Raw genomic sequence first — 21,351 nt, 5'->3', positions numbered from 1 at the left:
TAGAGTGGAAGAGGTAACAGAAAAATTTGGAACCCAGAGCTTGCAATAACCAGCTAAACCTAGAAATCCACAATGCTAGCACTTAGTTGTGAGTCTAGGAAGTTCCTGTATCAGCCTAATTCTCTCTGGAGATAGCTGAATTCCTTCAGTGCTTAGATTACGTCCTAGGTAATGAACAGCGTCTACGGATAACTGTAATTTTTCCTTTGTGTTCTTTCTCAGCTAACTGTTGCAGCAAATAAATGGAATCTTTTATGAAAGCCTTATGGAATCTTTACAGTAGCTGAGTACAGCAGGAGGTTATCTCCATATGGTAAAAAGGCTGATTTCTCAGGGAACTAGAGGGTACTTAAATCTTGGTGAAGTACTTGGGAGGAAAAAAGAAGGGGTCCCAGTGAACCCTTGAGGCATAAAAGTGCAGGTATACTGTTGATTGTTCCAAGTAAAGGCATGTAGATATTGGCTGTTGGGCCTCCGGGATGCTGAAGAAAGGTGAACAAAGGTCTCCAACAGTAAACCATTGCAAGTCAGTTGAAGCTTGTGACAGAACGGTGGCTAGGTTTGGAACAACAGGAAAACAGGGAAAAACTATTTTTATTAACAGCTCCCAAGTCCTGGACAAATCGCCATCCTGCCAGGTTTCCAACCAGGCAAGATTGGCATGCTGCAGGGACGAGTACAGGAATGATTACCTCCTGGGCAATTAAGTCTTCTACAATAGCTATGAGACCTTGTATGACCGCAGGCTTTAATAGCTGTTGAGGAAACCTAGGGAGAGGTTTAGCTACATCTATCTGAATCTTTATAGGTTTGCATTTTTTTATTCTTCTGATGTTAACACTGTCAGAAGTAGCCCCCCAAATTGCAGGCATCTCCATCCAATTAGGGAACTTTTGTTGAACTTCCGCTTTTATGTCCAGGACAGATTGTAAGGAACATAAATGATCAGGTTCAGGCTGATCAGGAAATTTTAAGGTGAGATCTCCACTGGAGGCAAAATGTACCGACCCTTTTAAGTTAGAAAAGAGATCTCTACCGAATAGATTAACTGGGGCTATATTGCATAGCAAAAAGGAATCTTGGTTGAGATAAAAATTCTCTCTGAACTGTATTAGGTACTCCCACTATGGAAACATCCTCTTTACTCAGAGGGACCTGTTGTTCTTTGAGGGTGGGATTTAGAGTAGAAAGCACAGCTCTGGATAGGGCTAGGGGTAGGGTGTTAAAGGGTTAGGTAATTATGTTTACAGTTAGGGTTAGAGTTTAATGTAGATTTCAAAGTAAAATATGAGAGTGGGGTTTAAAGTAGAAAGCATAGCTCCAGTATCAACTAAAATTTGGCAGTTTTTCATTATATTTTCCTCTGGGCTGTTTAAGGTCATTGCTGGTAATAGTTGACCAGAGAACCTCTGGAGTTCTGCCAACTAGGGGAGAGGGTCATGGGGGGCCCTCCCTTTGAGACAGATATGAGAGCATTTGTGAAGAGTTTGCATAGGACCTTTGAGGACACCTCTTTTTCCAGTGTCCTCACTGATTACAAATGAAACATCAACTTTGGGTCATCGAATTGATCATGGACCCCTAGGAGGTTGTAATGGGGGAGGCCCAGGTGTTATTTTGTGTCTCTTGCCTTAGAGCTATTGTAACTGTAAGGCTATGAGCTTGGTGGATTTCTGTTTGTGATCTTACTCCAGGGTCCTTTCAAAATGCTCCGCTATAGTCACGAGTTCAGTGAGGCCTAGAGCCTCCCACCCTCTTTTCTGCCCTTTTATCAATCCACTAATCTCAGAAGATAATCCATTTACAAAGAGGGCAGTTAAAGCAGGCTGAGTGGCCTTTTTATTCCTTGGAACACCAACTGCTGTAAAAAGAGAGCTGCCAAACTGGCTCTAAAGTCTTCCACAGATTCACCCCTCTTTTGTTTGTACGAGTGAATAATAGATCAATCATTATTAGGCCAATTAATAATAGACCAAGTGTGAGCAGGGAAGATTTTAGGAATAGCTTATAAAAGGTTAGTTGTTATTCTGCAAGCCTTTTTAGGTTGAGGATCTTGAATATCATCCTAGGGATTATGTCATTTTGCTTCCCACATCCATTCTGGGATTTCACCCAGTCCTACCAACATGTGTACAAGCGGATAAAGATCTAGCAGTTTGGGGACATACGCCCTGACAGTGACTCTAAATTCTTCAAAAAATGTTGGGGTTTCCTCCCTAGGTTTAGAGAGTTCTTTAACTACAGTTCTCAGTTCAATCTTTGACCAAGAGGTAAAGGACACCTGAGGGGGCTCACCTGCAACCTCAGGTAGTTTTACTTTAAATGGCAATTGTTAAATATTCTCTTTGGAATAGAAAAGTATTTCAGACAGAAAATGAGTAAAACAAGAGTACTCAGGTGAAAAAGGAAAGGGGGGGACAGTAGGAGTTAAATCTGCAGTCACATCCGTCCAGTGGTCTTTTGTTTCAGGTACCTTTTGTCTCTTTAATTTTGCATTAGCTTTTTGTTCTAAGTCTCTAAACGAAGCTATTTTGGAATCTTGAAACCTTCTGTAAACTTTTACATACCGAGTAAAGCAGGCATCTCATTCTCCCTGTGCAATCTGTGAACCCTTGCTCTCTAGTGTTTTCCTTAAATGAACAATCTTGTCTAACTGGAACATGCCCCACAATGACCACTGTAATTCTAGATCAATATTAGTATAATTTTGTCATCTTTCTAAATATCTACAACCTCCAGGACCATAGTTCTTAAATATAAAATAAGCAGGTGTGCCAGAAGCTGGCATTCTCAACTCTTTGGCGATAAAAGATCTCATTTCCTTAGCTTTGTCAACCCAAAAGAACACACAAGAAAACTGCGCCTTAATATATCAGCAGTAACAAAGAGATGTTACTATGTCCTGGACAAAAGAAGGCCTGGTATGCACCACCACCGATCCCCAGGGATCCTTGGACTGAGGAAAAAGATCCAACCGGCAAAACCCAAGGAATGGGGACTGCAAACTGATTCCAAACAAAATGGAGAACTATAGCCGCCACCAACAGCTCCAAGCATGGAAACTGGGGGCTGATTCCAAACAGATGGGCGAGTGCAGACTACACTGTCAGCAGTGCCCAGTGTGGAATCCGGGGGACAAAATTAGGGGCTACGGTTTACCACTCAAAAATACACTGGCAATCACCAAGAGATGTTACTGTGTCCTGGGAATTTCCATCTGAAAGGCTAGGGGTTTGGCCTCAGGGAGAATCCTCTACCAGCCAAACTGACCTGCCCTGTAAAGGAAAGCCAATTAGATTGGGAGCACAAACGCAAAGAGAATGGAGCTCAAACCAAGAGGAGCTTACCAACAACCTTCAGGAATGGCCAGAAAGACAGTGAACTCTAAGGAGTTGTGGGCACCACACCTGTTTCTCCTTGTCCCAAATGTTATCAGAAATTTGCTTCAGATCCCATCACTGCCACCAATATATTTACCTTTTTCTTTTTAAAAAGATAAGCATTTAATCATAAAATCATCTTGTTAGCAGTAGCAATCATAAGAGTGGATTTTAGAAAAGTGCACATACATATTTTTATACAGAACATTTCTGGAGGGATACATATTAAACTGTTAGTGGCCACCTCTGCATGCCACCAATGTATTAAAAAACAAAATTTAACTGAGTAAATTGGAAGATTTACTTTGAATTTTGAATAAATTGGCTTTATTAAACCATTCATGAATCAGGCAGCATCTCATCTGATAGAAAGGGAGATACTCCAACGGGTTACACAACATGGAAGGCTTTCTTTTTTTTTGGCCATGCCACATGGCATGTGGAAATCTTAGTTCCCCGACCAGGGATCGAACCCATGCCCCGTGCATTGGAAGCGTGGAGTCTTAGCTGCTGGACCACCAGGGAAGTCCCAGAAGGCTTGTATAGTAAGGAGGGTGGGACAAGGAAAGAAAGTCATCATCAAGGGAAAAAATGAAAGTTCACTGGAGGAAAGTAAAACTTCAGGTGACAATGGCGTCTCATTGGCTAAACTGCGGAATTTTCTATTAGCTATTTCTATTTTCTATATCTTGTTGCTGGCCAGGAAGGAAGTCTTCCCTCCTCCAGCTGGGGTAGTAAAGGGGTTGCACTTCCTCTTTGGGGTCAGTAAATGACCTCTTCCTGTGGGGGTAATTGATGATGAGGGACACGGCATGAGAGCTCCCTCTATGGGCCTTCCAGTCTCCAATTCTAGTGGAGGCTTCCTTTTGTTAACATTCACAGCATGTTTTATTGGCAGGAGGAGTCACAATGAGAGAGAAAAGGCCACAAGACTCACCATAAAGAAGGCGCAGAAATGCTTGGGTGGCTCCAAGGGAGGCACAAGGTGGCTGTGGGGTCAGCTGGTGGCTACAGTGATCACATGGTTCCCTCTGATGGGTTTGCAGCTTGATGTAGAATAGTGAATAAAAGGGTCAGTTCATCCTGTCAGAGAAACATGAAACTGAGATAAGCTTCCCACTGCTAGAAGCATCTTGAGCCTTCAGAAAAGAACAGAGAACATGTCTAAAGGGTTTGGGAACATCAGAGCCATATCTCCTCAGAGTGGGACGCCCCAGGCTCTCCAGGTCTCAGTCCCCAACTCTCCCTCAGTGACAAAGCCTCCCTACCTCTGTCCTTGTAAGCTCAGTGATCCCTAGAGGTCCTGCCTATCCGTGAGGTCTTAGGTTTCCATGAGACAGGTTGGTTGAGACCTAGTGATACAGTTGACCAGCCTGATACGCAACAGTTCCCACCACCCTGGGGCAGTTGGGCTCAGGGACACATGGCTCTGGACCCCATGTGGAGGGTGTCCTTGTACGTCAGCTGTGCCACAGAAGAGCCAGTAACGCCTGTAGCTGTCCAACTGATTCTCAGGGGGTTTTCCTGGGAGAGCCCTTGGTCATCTGACCTCCTAGCCAGGAAGCCCCATGACTTTCTGATTGCTGCCTGTCACGCCAACAACACACCTGTGAAGGTTCTGCTCTGCATGGCCATCTGTCCACCAGGCCCCTCCTTCTAGGGACCCAGATGCTAGGACCACACAAATGCTGAAGGAGTGTCCACCTGACTAAGGTACAGACACCCCTGTATCCATATGCATGATTTCTACTGGGAATCAACAACATTTCTGGGGATTCTCTGGCCCTAAAGAACAGACCAACCTGATAGGAGCAATGCAATGATTCACAATTACCAGGGTCAATGCACATATACAAAGGCCCATAGCCCCAGATGCCCCACTCACAATTCACATAAGTGTCCCATACATACCCACCGATGCCCAAATATTCTTGCTTCATACATACATACATCCAAACATGCATATCAGTGGTACGCTGGCAAGTGATTGATAAAAAGCTCTCCGAGAAAGGCGGGAAAGACTTCACTTATGGTATCTACATGGTATAAATATTCCCAGCATGACCAATTTCAAGCTACCCACCTGACATCACTAAACACAGAGCTGGGAAGAGATATGCACCATTGACTCTCCCAAGATACTATGAACCAGTTCCAGCACATCCCATACCTTTTCCTGTGAATATGTGCACAGAATCCACTTACACCCCAAGTAGAACCCTCAACTCCCACCACAGATATATAACCAAAAAGATACCAGATATACATATGTGTTTGTACATATACATATATATATATATATATATATATATATATATATATATATATATATATATATATATATCCTGAACACACACGTGCATTTCTACCCTCACCCTGAATAAATACACAAACAGACCACCTCTTACTACCTAAATTTTTACAGATGAAACCTTACTCACCCTGAATATTCACATTCCACTCTTACAACTATATATACACACACAACATGGGCCTGAAAACAAACATGTGCAACCAATATGCCATCCAGATGTACACACTGAGTACCTAAACACACAGGCTCACCAAGTACACAACTGTCTCATGTGCAACCCAAAAAAAGACCCATATGCAATCCCACAGCCCTAAAATACATATACTCCAGGATTCCTGCACACACACATAACCTACACAGTCTACTTGTTTCCAAACACACAAACTAAACTCTCACATCTCGCAGAATACATACCCAAAAAGCCCCAGGATCTCAAAAACACACACAGACACAAATAACCTATACTTATCAAATACAGCTGACCCTTGAACAACTTGGGGGTTAGGGCGCCAACCCTCCATGCAGTGGCTCTGCATCCATGGATCCTGTAGTAGTCCTGTAGTATTTACTGAAAAAGAAATCCACTATAAGTGGACCCGTGTGGTTCAAACCCGTGTTGTTCAAGGGTCAACTGTACATATAAGTCCACCTCACTAATACTGAGAACACACATACAAGCAACACCACTAAATTCTTCAGGCATTACATTTTGAAATAGACACATAGAGGACTCTAATCCTCCTGATACACTCACAAATCACAAATACACACACCCACAAACTACTCATGAGTATACACCCCAAATGCTCAGACACACTCAAAACAGAAAAACACCGGCAACCTCTGCACTCTTACTAATATACATACACAATTCTCACACACCTATGGAAACACACATGCAAATATTCCTAACCCCTGATCATATGGATCCCCTCCCAAACACTATACATTATGCTACCTCTTCAGAATACAAGCTCCCCACCACTACCCCAACATATAAACTGTATATGTGTGTGTGTATATATATATTTCTACCCTCACCCTGAATATATAGACAGACCACCTCTTACTCCTACCAAACACATGTATAAACACCCTAGCGTTCTCCAAAGAAATACACTTTGAATACTCCTAACAACTCCATACCTTATGATCAAACTTTGATAATGCATGCACCTGATGATGGACACGCACACGGCTTAGAATACACAAGTAAGATACATGGAAATATCTCCAGCAAACCATTTATGAAACAACTTCCATATATCAAATTATCCCTAGCTATCAGGAGCCAGCTCACACATATGCAAGTACTAACAAATACCCGTATCACACATTTCTAATACATATAAATGCAATTGTCCATCTTCCCTGTAGAAACATAGAACCCCCACCTCTCTATCAGATACACATATACTCACTTCCCCAAATACATAAGCCTAAGAGGCTCCTACTGAAAATTACAAATGCACAGCCTCAGCAAATATTCCTCCAAGTGGCCATGCCCCTTGAACACACACACAAACTCATTTAACACACAACTCTCCACAAGTCCCAAATAGAACCACAATTACCCAGTACACTACAAATAGGCAATAATGTCACCCTATACGCCCTTTGTTCCAAATACACACACAGTACCACACTACTGGCGTATACATAACCCCACATTCCCAACCTCTCACACAGAATTAACTCTGCCATCTTGCAGAATACAGGATCATACAAACACAACATACCTACACATTCAACATCCACCAGCCCCATAAAAGAGTCACAGACTTGCCCTCTACACATCCAAATATACATAGACAGCTCCTGAAAATGCACACCCACAAACACCCCATAACCATGCAACGTGCCCTGAATACACAAATGATCAGCCTACATTCCCCAAATATACAAAATAAACAGACTGGACACCCAAAGTCATATACACCATTACTTTTCCTGACATTGCCCTTATGCATATGCAGATAATCCTTCCAAATCCACCATGAGACACACACAAATCCCCAAATTCATGGGTGAAAAAAACACATGTAAACATATTCCCCAAACACCAAATTACAAACACCTAACCACCAACTCCTTGAGTATGCCTGCGTCACATCTCAACACCCTCCAAATACAACACTCACTCTTACACACTTTCACAAAAACACAGGCATGACCTCCCTTCAAACACAAATATCCACGGACAAAACCAACCCACATATTTGACTACATATCAGATTCCCACCAACCAATTAAATATGTACAGACCCCATCTCTGCTTGCAAATCAATCATGATTTGACACCAGACTACAAATACATGTTTATTACCACATTCAGCAAAGTTGCTCGCATCACTGACAAAAGAATGCACTTTGAACATAAGTGTTGACTGATGTTTTTATGATAAGAAGGAAGACACTAGTGAAACGATGAGTGTGTTCCTTCCATCTTCACTCATTTTCCAATCACCTGAGCTACACCTTCGGAACCAGATGAGGGTTTTCAACTCGCAAGAACTTCCCTCTAGCTTTTGTACTCTTCACAACGCGCAGACTAGAACGGCACCTGTTTAATAGCTCGCACACGCTATTTACCCCCCACTGTAGGCCCGGCAATCACTGAACCCTTCATGCAGCCGGCTCCCCAGTGGTGTCAATAATCCTGGGGTAAACATCTCAAGGGAATCGAGCTCTATGGGGGCGTGAATCCACATTGTGGGGAGTCTCCTTACAGGGACAAGGGCACAAATAACCCACAAGGTGAACAACAGCGCAGAGCGGTGACACCTGAGGGGTGAAAAGTCCCCGTACCCCTTACCTCAGGATTCCTAGAATTGACTCTAGAGGCCGCCATGACACGCCCCTCCCCCGCCGGACAGCCATTGGGGCCCCACCCTCCGCGCTCGCGCATGCGCTCCTGTCTTCCGGAGCAAACTACCCCAACAGACGCCGGGAGCCATTGGAGGACGGCGGTCCGCTTGCCCGAGAGACCCGCCCCAGTGGGCGTGCGCAGGCATGCGCGGGCGTGCAGGCGCGGGGTGCGCGGGCCTCGGAGGTCTCTGCAGGAGAGGAGAGAAATGGAGGTTCGGGCACGCTGCGGAACTTCTCTGGCGACGCTCCTCGCCGGGAACCTTCGTGACGGTCTCTTCTTAAGACCAGCTCTTGTGAAATGTGCACTCGTGAGTTTTATATTGCACTCGTGAAACCCATGCACTTAGCTACAAAGAGTTCTGGAGAGCTCCGCTGTAAGCACAGTAGCCTCAAATTGGGGCAAGTACTTTCATGCCTTTTGGACTGCAGTTCCTTGGTTCTTGTTAATGCCTTTCAAAAAACAGTAGGTCCTTTTTCCTAGCACACCTGAAGTTTCCGTTAAAGAACAATGCTAGCAAAGAATTTCAGACCTGGGAAACACTCTTAAGATACTGTCTCCTGACTCCGTTCCTAGAGTTTTTCCAACGCATTTACTCTACTGCAATATTTTTTCTCAGTGTTCACAGGTGTTTCCTTTGTACGGTTTTGGGTTTTTTTTTTTTAAATAATTTTGAGAAAGAGTTGACAATCTGGGCCAATTTCAACAGGTAGTATGGGAACAATTTGACTTTCCCTCCCTCCTTTTTTATAATATCTTGCAGAATTTCAGTTGACAATAAAAAAACAACAACAACAAAAATAGTAGCGGGATCAACTTACTGACCTGACTTTGTAATACTTCCCAAAGAAACTTCAATCATCAGATCCGCTTTCTGGTCAAATGCAAGATTAGAGCATTTCTCACTCAACAGGATGCCTCTGAAGACCCCTCACCTGTAACAGCACTAAGCGCCTCCAAGTGCAGACTTGAAAACTCCACAAGACACAAACATGGTATCTCTTCGTTTCTTTAATGTTTCGTGATTGAGTGGAAATGAACTGTCTTCTAAGTTTTGTGATGCATGTCCAGAGATGTTTTTTGTCAGTAGTCAATGCCCGCCCCCAAATTCTGTGCAGGAATAGTCAGAGATCATGATCCAAAGGACTTTTAGATACTCCCTCCTGTGACTGGTCTTCCCAAATTAGATTTGGTCTAATTTGCTTATCTCTGTCTGTGGGGTGTAGGATTTTGAAGTATTACAAAAGTGATTGCAGAATTGGGACTGGCTAATTTTTGCACAGTGCAATTTTTGTATCAGTGGCCTTGAGAAGAGTCCTTCAAATACTATATCAGAATTATGAGTGAGAATCTTGTAAATAATTGGTTGAATGACTGAACAAAGGGAGGAAGCAACAAGGAAGCCTGCCTTTCTCGAGTGCCTGGGTACAATATTTTGCCTCACCATTCCTCTAGTATGAAGTTATTGGTTGCAAATCATTTAAGTTTTCCTTCATTATAAAAGCTCCAGGGCTTCCCTGGTGGCGCAGTGGTTGAGAGTCCGCCTGCCGATGCAGGGGACACGGGTTCGTGCCCCGGTCTGGGAAGATCCCACATGCCGCGGAGCGGCTGGGCCCGTGAGCCATGGCCGCTGAGCCTGCGCGTCCGGAGCCTGTGCTCCGCAACAGGAGAGGCCACAACAGTGAGAGGCCCGGGTACCGCAAAAAAAAAAACCAAAACAAAAAACAAAAAACCTAGGTTGATGGATAAAGACGTGAAAGGAAAGGAAGGGGCTGTCATGGTCAACCTCGGTGCCGTGTATCAAAACAACAGTTTATAAACTGCCTAAAGAGGCACACGCCAATTGTGTTGCCACTGTGGGAGGTGGAAGGAACTTCCGGTTCTTGCCTACCTGCCAGATCCCTCGTGGAATGTCCCCCCGGCGCACGCCACCCCGACCCACGTGCCCTCTGCCCCTCCCCCACCGCAGAACGGTTCAGCCCGCATCTTCCTGTTTACTTTCAAACGTGTCCCTCGTTGACTTGGATCCCGAGCGTTTGCTGAAGCAGGTCGCTCTCTGGCTCCTGGTCTTGACTTTTCTCATTGAGGCTTCCAGGCAGCAGTAGTCCGTGCCCAAGCCTGCAGGATGGCTTCAATAGGAGGTAAGCCTATAGGCTGGGGGTGTGTTCTCAGAGACCCTGCCATCCTCACATCCTTCGGGTTCACACGTTACACTTAACTGTGGGCACATAGTTGGACTGAAGTAGAGGGAGAAGAGAGCACTGGACGCACAAAGGACATTTCACCTGGGGAGACTGGGGAGCCTGAAGAAACCTGAGACTGCCCTGGGGAGGAGGGGTCGTTGGAGGTGGATCAAGAGGAATTGCCCTGGCTATGGAGAAAGGATGGCAGCAGACAGTTTGATTCTTTCTAGAAGGGAGACAAGCCACTTTGAAACGTGTGTGTAAGGATGTGTGTGATGTCCTGGTGGTGACACAGGGAGGGTCATGAGGAAAGCCTAGAGCTGTATTGTGTTCCTGAGGCACCTGAAGCTTGCCTCACCATATCTTTCAAAGGGATTTAAACAGGAGCATACTGTATCTCAGGGGGCCGTGGGGAGAGATGGTCTTGGTGAGAAAACTATTCAATGGGGCTGTGTGTGGCCAGAGCTGCAGTGAAGTGTCCTCTCCGAGAGCTAGGCAGGGGGTTACTCTAACTGCCGCAGCCCACACCTGGTCCACTCCTCCCAGCCCAGAGCTCACTTCTCAGTTCAGGTAACTGTTGCCTTGGATTCAACAGGGGATGGGCAACCGTTACGTGTAACTTCAGGCAACAGAGGGCTCAGGTTCTGAGTTGCTCTGAATTGTTCTTCCTTTTGTGGAATGGCAGTACTTCAGACCTACTTCATCTTGTCCAGTATCTCATGGTGGACCCTCAGGCTGCCTTGAGAGGAAGAGTTTGTTCCTATTTCATGTCACTCCTTCATGGACAGGGAACAGATGTGGAGTGGGGTTGGTTCGGGTGGAATGTCTATGAAGGCTGCTTCCTCTTTTCAAGGGGGAAGGAGTGTAGCCCAGGATCAGGCAGATGATCTTCTGTGTTACTGTTAAACGTCCTATGACATCTGTTCTGGTTCGTTAGGTGCACCGTGGTGTGTACCTTGTTCTCCTGAACGGGGATGTGTTTCAGACAACTTGATCACCATGGCATCTGGCTTATGCCTGCATCTCAGATTGTCTCTCCGTTATTGGGAGCTGGAAGGGAAAGGACCACAGGCGGTCTGTACTCCCACGACCAATGTAACATGACAATTCCCTGGCCCTTGTTTAATCCTCTGCAGCCATCACTGGCTGTGAAATGACAGAATCTAAGGGACACGTGCCTACTTCTGAGACCACCCCAAGCCCCTAGGAACAGAACTCCTGACTGATGACAGTGACTCTGGGCACTGGGGAGGGGGTGGCAGGACCTGGCCCATGTTACGTATCTGCTGTGGGTTGTTCTGAGATGCAGGTGCTTTCTGGGCCAGTGTCATGGGTTTGTATCAGGATTCCATTAGAGATATTTTCCAGCATTTTGTTTTGTTTTGTGAGGCTAGGAAAGAAAGAGGGGGTTTATACTGAGCATCAGGAAAAGGAGGACTGAGGAGGAGGTGGGGCCCTAATATTTCACACAGTGCCTGTCCACAAAGGGCCTTTGGGGGCCTAGAACTTACCTTGCAGAAGGCCCCTACCTGCTAGTACGCCGGCCGAGGGGCATTTCTCACAGAGCGGATGTCCACACAGCTCCAGGTCTTGGGAGACAGCCTGTGAGGCTTAGGTGCCAGGGTGTGCCTTAGGGAGGCTCTCCAAGTGAGTTCTTGCTGAGGCAATTTCTTCTTGGCAGGCAGGGGTCAGGGAGCTTGGTGGATGGGCGTGGGGTCACCAGTGGAATAATTCTCAACTGGAGGTCAGGGCATGAAAATCACTTGAAGATATTTGCCCGCTGCAGTTTCCCCTGTCCAAGTGTCTCTCATCTGTGATTTACACTCTGATGCCGCAGAAAGCCTCAGTCCCACTTGCCCATTCTCCTCCTCCATTCACTCCTTTCCTTTGCCTCAACAGCATCTGCAGTGCTGGGAACGGATGTCCCCATGAACCCCGGTGCCTCCTTGTCTACTTTCACGGCAGTGTCCTTTCCTCCACCCATTCCTGGCGCCCAGCACCGGCCCCCCTGGGAGCAGCACCTGCCACCTCTCATCGCCCCCGCATTCCCTCCTGGCAGCGGCCTGCTGCTGCCGGCTTTCCCCAGGATGCCTTTGGTGGCTAACGGTGGCTGTGGCCCCCGTGCCCCTGGGGCTTGCAACTTCACTGTCCGAGTCAGGTCACAAGGGAGGCCAGTGCAGGCCCCCCAGACTCCGACCTTTATCGTTCCTCAGGGCCCCCTCAACTGGAGCGCTCCAGGGGCCCTCAGCGGGAGTGCTGCATGTCCTGCACCCATATTCTTAGCCACCCCTGCGATGGAGACCATTGTGACTGCTCCAGCTGTTGGAGTTACTCAGGCTGGCAGGGGAGGCTGGACCCCAGGCTTTCCTCCTCAAGCTCCACCACCAGCTGCCCAGATGGCCCCTAACATTCGCCCGGTGAACTCTGGGCCATGGCCACACGGCACTTCCAGGGAGGGCAGCCTGGACACCAACCAGCCCTACGCCTCGCAGGAGGACTGCTCGAACCACCAGAGCGTGTACAGTAACTTCCGACGGTGGCAGCGCCTCAAGCCACTGGCCCGGAGACACCTTCCCCAGAGTCCTGATGCGGAAGCTCTTTCCTGCTTTCTCATGTGAGTGAACGCTCCGGGGGTCGTGAGCTTATCGGAGCTCTTAGATAAAGAGGAACTGGGGATGGACTCGCAGGTTAGGTTTCTAGGGATCCTGGAAGCAAGGTGTGAGGGCGATGTCCATGCCATGGGAAGGCACATTGTCGGCCATACGGGCGAGCCTGCCAGTCCCTGACATCATGACTGAAATGTGCCTTATCTCGACTGACCCCACCCCCCTGTGAGTCTAGCCAGCTTGTTCTTCCATGATTCTCAATGTCATATGGCCTGACGACTTGCAGTCAGAGAGGGTCGTGGTGTACGTTGAGGAGCCAAGGAGTGGATGCCACACTCTCCTGTGCTGCCGTCTCCTTTCATACAGGACTTGAGTGTACATGGCCGGGGGAGGTCACTTCGGAGGAGGGGGAGGAGGGCGGGGCCCCGGAGTGTGCTTAATGCACGCCTGGACTTCGTTGTTGTGGAGACTTCCAGTAGGAACTGGGTGATGGTAGAGCTCTCCTAAGGGCGTGGGCTCTCTCCCGCTAGATTTGTGAGCCTGGCAGGCATTTCCATCCTAAACCTGCGGTCCCTCGTAAAAAGGGGACAATCACACTTCACTCAGAGGACCGTGCAGAAGACTCCTTGGGCTAATCTATGAAGTGTGAGCAGATTGCCTGGCACATGCCACGCCTCACTGATGATAGTGATTTTTATTATGAAAAGGCAGCCTTGAAGAGGAAAAGAGCTCCCCAAGGCACAGTGTCCCAGCTCTGGCCTGGGAGTGGATGGTCATCCTCGAGGGAGTGTGAGGCGGTGACAGCGGTAGCCGGGAAGGCTTGTCTCTGCCACGTCCCAGACACCTGCCTCTCACCCTCCTGTGGCTCAGTCATGCTGTGTTGAGTGATGTGTGGTCCACATTGGCGGGTGGGGTCAGGCAGGTGGGGGCTGGCCTGGGCACGGAGACTGACCCCGAGTGCTTACAGCCCAGCGCTTCGATCCCTGGCCCACCTGAAGCCGACCATGAAGCTGGAGGAGGGACTGTGCAGGGCCGTGCAGGAATGGCAGCACATTAGCAACTCTGACCGGATGATCTACTACGAGATGGCGCAAAAGTGAGTCAGCGTCCTGGGCCCAGGGGCTGCGTGGAGGGTGAGGCGAGTGGGTGAGGGCAGGGTCTGGCCGTGGGGGTGCTCATCAGAGAGGACAAAGGAGAAGGGCTGTCGCTCGGAACAGGGACCCCGCAGCCCAGAGGCCCTACAGTCCTCCAGAAACCCCTCCCTCACCTTGAGAGTTTGGGTCTTCTGTCCTTCCTCCACCAGGAGCTCTGCCCTCCCCTGACATGAAGGTCTCAGGACGGGGCAGGGTGAAGCTGTGAGTCCAGTAGGGGTCCAACTCCGGCCATATGGGCTGGGCCGGGGAAAGAGCTCCACCCGCCAGCCTGCTGCTTCCTTAATGGTGGCTGACGGCGGCCACTGACATAGATTTGGGACCCCCTCTCCTCATGAAAAGTGGCCTGAGTGGGTACCCTGGCATCCCTGAAGGGGCTGGGGAAGCCAGCTGTCGTCAGCCCAAAGGTCTCTGGCCCTTCCAGTGTTTGCTCCACGGTAATCCCCTTGGTTTAAGAAACCAAACCAAACAAACAAGCGCCTCTCAGAGGAAAGGAAGGCCTGTCCTCTAAGCTCAGCATCCACATCGTCCAGCTTGTCCTGAGCCCTGTCTCCAGGTCTATGTTCCAGGACTCTCAGTCCCAACCCAGGGTCCTGGATTCGGGCAAGGACCCCTGTGGGGAACACATGCCTGTTCCAGACTCTGGCTGTCAGCCCTTCATGTGGCTCTGGATGGGGGGCATGAGGAGGGTGCCCCCTGGGTCAGCCACGTGTCCCGTTGACCTGGTTCAATGCAGCGACCTGGCTCTATGCTGTTGAATGCTCTCCAGTGCTGGTGAGGCAGGAAGGGTCCCAGATCTTGTATCAGTTCCAGGAGCAGCTCTCTGCTGTGGACAGCACCTTGCAGGGCCTTGACAGCGCCAAGGCACATCCTCTCCCAATCCCTCATTCTTGGCTGCCTTTGTTGGGCTCCAGAACCCAGGCCATTTTCTCAGGGTGGCCTGTGCCTCCGTCACCCCCCAGGTTCACGGAATTTGAGGCCGAGGAGGAGATGCAGATTCAGCAGTTGCAGTGGATGCAGTGCACGCAGGGCCTGCCTCCTCCAGCCCCACCGAAGCTGGATCCTCGGGGGCCCCCAGCCCCGAAAGTGGGCCTTCAGCCAGCCACCCAGGTTCCCACTGGAGTTGAACGCACAGGTAACAGGGGCCTAGGGTTGGCCACTGTTCCCATGTGGATCATTTTCCTTCAAGACAGGGGCACTGGTCTTTCAAGCAAAACAGCCACCGAGGCGGGGGGTGCGGGGGTGGGGTGTCAGATGCCCTTTGTCACTACGGGGTATTGACTTGGTCAATTTTGTAACTTCTCTCACACCTCCCTGTCAAAGGACTGCACACCAAGTCTGCCTAAGAAGTGGGCTTGATGGGGACACCCCTGGAAAATTGGAGGTTCCCCACTTCCTTACATGTGACTCTCTTAGATGCCCCCCTTACCTCCCCCCTCCAACTGTGCATGAGGTTTCAGGTGGCCCTGAACCCCCACACCCACATCAATGTCCCCCAACAATGCCCTCACCAGCGTGCGCTCGGTGGTCAGGAGGTGGACCGGGAGCCCCTCACCTTCCTTCCCTTCCTCCTGCTCTGCCTCAGCCTGTGCTCCCAGGATGTCCGGCCCCAGCGCCCAGCCCTCCCACCCGAAGCCACACAGGTCCCAGCGACCCCCGGAGCCCAAGGCACCCGAGGAGATTCCACCTGAGGCTGTGAGGGAGTATATGGACATCATGGAGGCGCTGGTGGGGCCCGTCCACTCAGCCACAGGCGACTCAGATGGAGAAAGGGGAGAGGACGGAAATGAGATGCAGCAGGAAGAGGACGGCACCTACTCGGACCCGGATCTCTTAAGCTACATTGACAAGCTGTGTTCCCAGGAGGACTTTGTCACCAAAGTAGGCTAGGCCTGGAGGCTGGGGTCTACAAGATGCCAGGGCATGGAACACTCAGCACCCAAGATCTGGGTTCTGCTCAGGCCGTTGGGACTTAAGCTCAGCTCCTTGTTCCTGAGCCTGGTGTTAGGGGAGGTTTACGCAGATGTTTGTGTGTATATGTTTGTGTCTATCTGTGTGTATGCCTTTGTGTCTGTGTTTGTGCCTCTGTATATGTGCTCTTTTGTGTGTGACTGTGTATGTGCATGTGTGCGTGTGCGTGTGCGTGTGCGTGTGTGTGTGCTGACCATCCCTGCCTTGTGGAGGAGAGTGGGGTGGGTCTCTGCTTTTCACTTTCCCTCCTGGTCTTCTTGCCTCACAGGCCACTCCTGGCCAAGGATGCTCACAGCCTCTTCTTTCTGTTCTAGGTGGAGGCAGTCATTCACCCTGGATTCCTGGCATATTTGCTTTCCCCAGACCCACAGCTGGATCTCTTGGCCCTGGAGAAGGAGCTGGAGCAGGAGGAAGGGCTCACCCCCGAAGAAGTGAGTCAGGGGAGGGAGAGGGACACTCAGGGAGCCAGGGGACCCCACGGGAGGGGGAACCCAGGTGATCCAGGGAACAGGGGAACCCAGATGACCCAGGGGAGCCAGAGGAGGGAGGGATCCCCGGTAGAACAGGGGACACAAGAGACACCCAGGAAGACCAGGGCACGGAGGGACCCCAGTGAACAGGGGAGAGGTAGGGCCCCAGAACAGGAGGGCCACATAGCACTGTCCATCCCTCCCCTGCCTGGGACGCCTGGCATGGGGAAGGGCCCGTTTTGGGGTGGGTGCAGTGCAGGGTGAAAGGAAGGAGAGGATGGGCATCCGGGAGGGGTGGGAAAGACACAAAGCTGGGAATCAGGTGCAGGAGGATGGCAGGACTGCCACAGTGTCTGTATTTGGATTCGAGTCCTGGGGTCGCCCGTCCCCTCCTCCCCCCCAGGGCCATTGTCCCACTGCCCAGTGCTCCTCCTCTCACACGTGTGTGTGGAGTCGTCACTGTCCTCCTCCCTCCTACCAGCTGGTGCAGAAACGACTCCTGGCCTTGAAAGAGGACGACGGTGTGCGGGCAGCCCCGAGTCAACAGTGCACCCGGAATGCGCTCAGGTCCTTCTGAGTCTGACGCCAGCCAAGGTGCCCACAGGCACGACCAAGACCCCCATCTAGGGGTCAGTGATGAAGCCTGCCCACCAGAGATTGATTCTGAGGCTCTTCATAGGCTCATCCAAACAGACACTGACCTGTGTAGGCCCAAAGTCTTTGTTCCCTGTCGAGGACATCAGGAGGTCTCTCCATTCCGGGCCGGACGGCCCTCCCCTCCCCAGGATCAAAGGCGCACTGGCCCTCTCCTGGGACCCAGGGATGCATCTCTTCTCAGAGAGGCCTCTCCTGTTCGGGAGGCCCGAGGGCCCAGGGACGGGTCCAGTGAGGACGAGGAGGAGCTCTCCAGCCTGGCCTTCCTCTCTGGCTCTCTGCAGAGCCTGCTGCCTTTCTGGCTGTCCCAGAGTCCTGTGCATGCCTCAGGCCTGGCCTCCCCTGGAGGTTGGGGGGCCCAGAGTGCTCCTTAGGCCCCCTCCTCTCAGAGAAGAGGCCTCAGCCCAGCTCCACCAGCCGCTCCCAAGTCGAGGAAGTGGGCTCTGTGTGGACGCCCAGCCGCTGCTGAGAAGCTGCCCATCCCCGGGGCTGGCCTCGGCGTCTCTGGGAGGCCAGCCTTGGCTCTGGGGCTGGCTCACCCCTCACAGACCAGAAAGAGAAAACGTGACCCGTTTGTCACAGAGAAGCGTGGGTGGAGGAAGAAGCAGCACTGCAGCCAGTAGGGAACAGCTGGGCCAGCCCTCCAGGGGAGCCTAGGGCTCCTCCTCCTCCCAGTGCTGATCCTGGATGATGTGGGGGGAAGGGAGGGTGGGCAGGACCACCAGGGTGGGGAGGGGGAGCGGGATTGTGGGGGGTTAGGGAGGTGGGGGAGGTGGGTGTGGCCAGGTGTGGGTGGGAGGAGGACCTTTGGAGTGATGTATGTAAATTGTGAACAAAGATCGTTTTCGTGGGAAATGCTCTCAGGCCACTGTCATCTTGTTGGTGTTGAGCTGCTCCACAGAGAGCGATCCTGAGAGGAAGGAAGGATGAGGGAGGTCACAGGAGCTCTGGATCTACAGGTGGCCACACCTTTCCTCCACATAGACAAGGACTCCTCAGGCTGCTCCTGGGAACGCACAGCTCTCACTTGCCCCAGGGACCCCCTCATCATGCCCTTCTCTAACGCCTGCTTGGCTAGGGCCCTTCTGGGGCACCTGTACCATCTGCTGCATCCCTGAACCTTCTGGGGAGGCAGAGCTGCTTTTGTGCCTTTCCGCCCTCTGGACACTCACCAGTTTCTAGGATGGAGCCTGGAGACAGCCCTTGTCATTATGGAGCTTCTCTCTGCTTCCCTGAAGTGGCCAGGCGACGGCGCTGGGATGACCCTCCGCTCATCCAGGGTTTCCTGTGTGGGTGGCCTGACCAGAGAGGAAAAATCTTGGCCATGGGGACAGGACTGTCTGCCTCATCGTAGCGGGAGCATCCTCTAGTCCCACTGGGATTATTGCAATGTGGAGAGTGGTGGAGGCCGCTACCTCTTAATCCTAATGAGGGTGCTACAAGGGGAATGGGTGTGGGGAAATTCATGGGGCACCCGTTAAAGGTGTGTATAAGGGAAAGGACAGTTGGGCCCCTTTGTGGAACTTGTGGGATTTCTGTGCAGCAGCATCTCGTTCAACTGAGGGAGGAGGACCCATCTGGCTGTGGCTGTGGGGACTGGCGTTAGGGGCCTACGGGTCTGCAAAGACACCCCAGAACTACTGTCCCTTCCCTTTCCACCCATGGCTGGACATGTGTGTGTATTGGTATCAACACTGGTTTGTATCCCCATAGAAAACAGATCCTCCTAACAAACTATGACCACGTTTCACAAGAACAGCTTGCTCACAGGGGCAGCAGGGGGTGGGAGAGGTGTCTGTGGCCCCAGATCTGAGTGGGAGCTGGGATCCATGCTGAGGAGTGTGGAGGCCTCAGTCACCGTCCTGTGGGTGCCGGCAGAGACTTCGAATCATCAGAGCAGGGGAAATGACCCGCTCATTAGAGTGAGAGGAGCAAACAACGAGGGGCAGGGAGTAGACCCCTGCTGTCTCCCAGAAGTGCCTCCCCTCCCAGTCTGCTTAGCCTCTGTCACAGCCTGTGCTGGCCCACCTCTGAAGCCCCTTCCTCCTAAAGCACTGAGATGCTCTGATCTTTTATGGACCTGCCCTGGGCCTCACCCCCCTTCCCTGCTGGCCAAAGGCTCTTCTCCTGCTTCTGAGTTCTGATTCCTTCCCCAGGACCCAGGCAGGTGTTAGGACAACAGAGACTCCCTGAACATGACCCCTACACCACCAGCATGCAATACTGGGGCCGCAGGCTTTCACAGGTGGCCTGACTCTCTGCTGGACCCTGCAAAGAGCCTGGAGAAGAAAGGGGCTCATGTCTCTCCACCTCCACAGAATCTGTAGGTCAGCCTCACAGGTCCTTCTCTGTCCGGTGGGCAGCACATATGTGCTCCCAGCCCTCCCTGACCCTTTGTGAAAGAAAGTTTTTGCAGCTTAGTAGTCTGATAGTAGTCAAGGTGTCTCAGGGCTTGTTCCTTTTGAAGCCCTACAGGAGAATCTGTTTCCTTTCCCTTTCTGTCTTCTAGAAGCTGCCTGCATTCCTTGGAATTAGTCCCTTCTTCCATCTTCAAAGTGCATCACTTTAATCTCTGCTTCCCTCATCACATGGTCTCTCCAACTCTGACTCTTCCTGTGGCCCTCCTATACAGCTCTTTGTGTTTATATATAGCCCACCCCAAAAATTTATGATCATCTCTTCATCTCAAGATTTTTTACTTAGTCACAGCTGCAAAGTCCATTTTTCCATACAAGGTAACATTCACATATTGTTATAGGAGGGGTTAAACACGGACGTTTTTGAGGAACCATAATTTACCCTACTAGAAGAAATCCACAAGAATACCTACCATCAGAATCCACATGAATAATAGACTATGACCAGGTGGAATTTATTCCAGGGATGCAAGCCTTGTTCAATGGTAAAAAATCATCAATGTAATCTACCATATTGAGTCTAAAGAAGAAACACATACTGTCACACCAATTAATACAGAACAGGCATTTAACGAGATTCAACACCCCTTCACATTAAAAATGCTCAGAAAACTAGGAATAGAAGGTCACTACCTCAACCTAATAAAGAACATCTACAAAAAACCTACTTCTAACATCACATGAAATGGTGAAAGAATGAATGCTTTTCCCTGAGTTCAAAAACAAGGTTAGAATGTCCACTCTTATCTTAGTTTTCAACTTAGCACTTTAGATTCTAGTTAGTGTAGTACAGCAAGAAAAGGAAAAAAAGAGGCATACATATTAGAAAAGAAGAAATATAACTGTCATTATTTACAGATGACATAATTGTCTACACAGAAAATTCCAAGGAATGTATAAGTAGACTCATAATAAATTATAATAACTTGCTTTAGCAGGATCTCAGAATATAAAATCAATACATAAACATTAATACACAACATTGATCATATTTCCATATACTAGTAACAAACTGAACGATTGAAAACCAAAATTTAAAACATATTAAATAGGTTCCAGTTCAAGATGGCAACAGACGAAGATCCTGAACCCACCTCCTCCCACAAACACACCAAATCTACAGCTACATATGGAAAAATTTCCTCTGAAGAAAACTAAAAGATGGTGGAGCAACCCCTTCACAGCAGGAAAACCAGAGGGAAACCACATCAGAACAGGTAGGAAAGGCTGAGACACAATTTTGCCATAAACCCCATCCTTGGTGTGGAGACACACAATTAGGAAGGAACTCAAAACCTGGAGCTTCTTCCTGAGAGGTGAAGGGTTTGGACCCCACATT

General features: G+C 49.7%; 1 protein-coding gene and 1 pseudogene across 1 annotated transcript; both read left to right on the top strand.

The window, feature by feature from the left end:
* Nucleotides 1-12,671: 12,671 nt before the first annotated feature.
* LOC132476238 (NUT family member 2G-like) lies at nucleotides 12,672-13,361 on the top strand. Its single transcript, XM_060078056.1, has one exon. It carries the CDS (start codon nucleotides 12,672-12,674, stop codon nucleotides 13,359-13,361), a length of 690 nt encoding a protein of 229 aa, XP_059934039.1.
* A 992-nt stretch (nucleotides 13,362-14,353) lies between these two features.
* Nucleotides 14,354-18,218, top strand: LOC132476228 (NUT family member 2G-like; annotated as a pseudogene).
* The last annotated feature ends 3,133 nt before the right edge of the window (nucleotides 18,219-21,351 follow it).

Source organism: Mesoplodon densirostris, chromosome 2 (genome assembly GCF_025265405.1).
Source record: "Mesoplodon densirostris isolate mMesDen1 chromosome 2, mMesDen1 primary haplotype, whole genome shotgun sequence".
Lineage (NCBI taxonomy): Eukaryota > Metazoa > Chordata > Mammalia > Artiodactyla > Ziphiidae > Mesoplodon > Mesoplodon densirostris.
The sequence above is the reverse complement of the archived record's forward strand: the minus strand, read 5'-3'. Positions and strand labels throughout refer to the sequence as shown.

What these genes read in the sequence shown, in the direction of transcription:
- LOC132476238 (XM_060078056.1), top strand. Translation starts at nt 12,672, where the DNA reads ATGAACCCCGGTGCCTCCTTGTCTACTTTCACGGCAGTGTCCTTTCCT.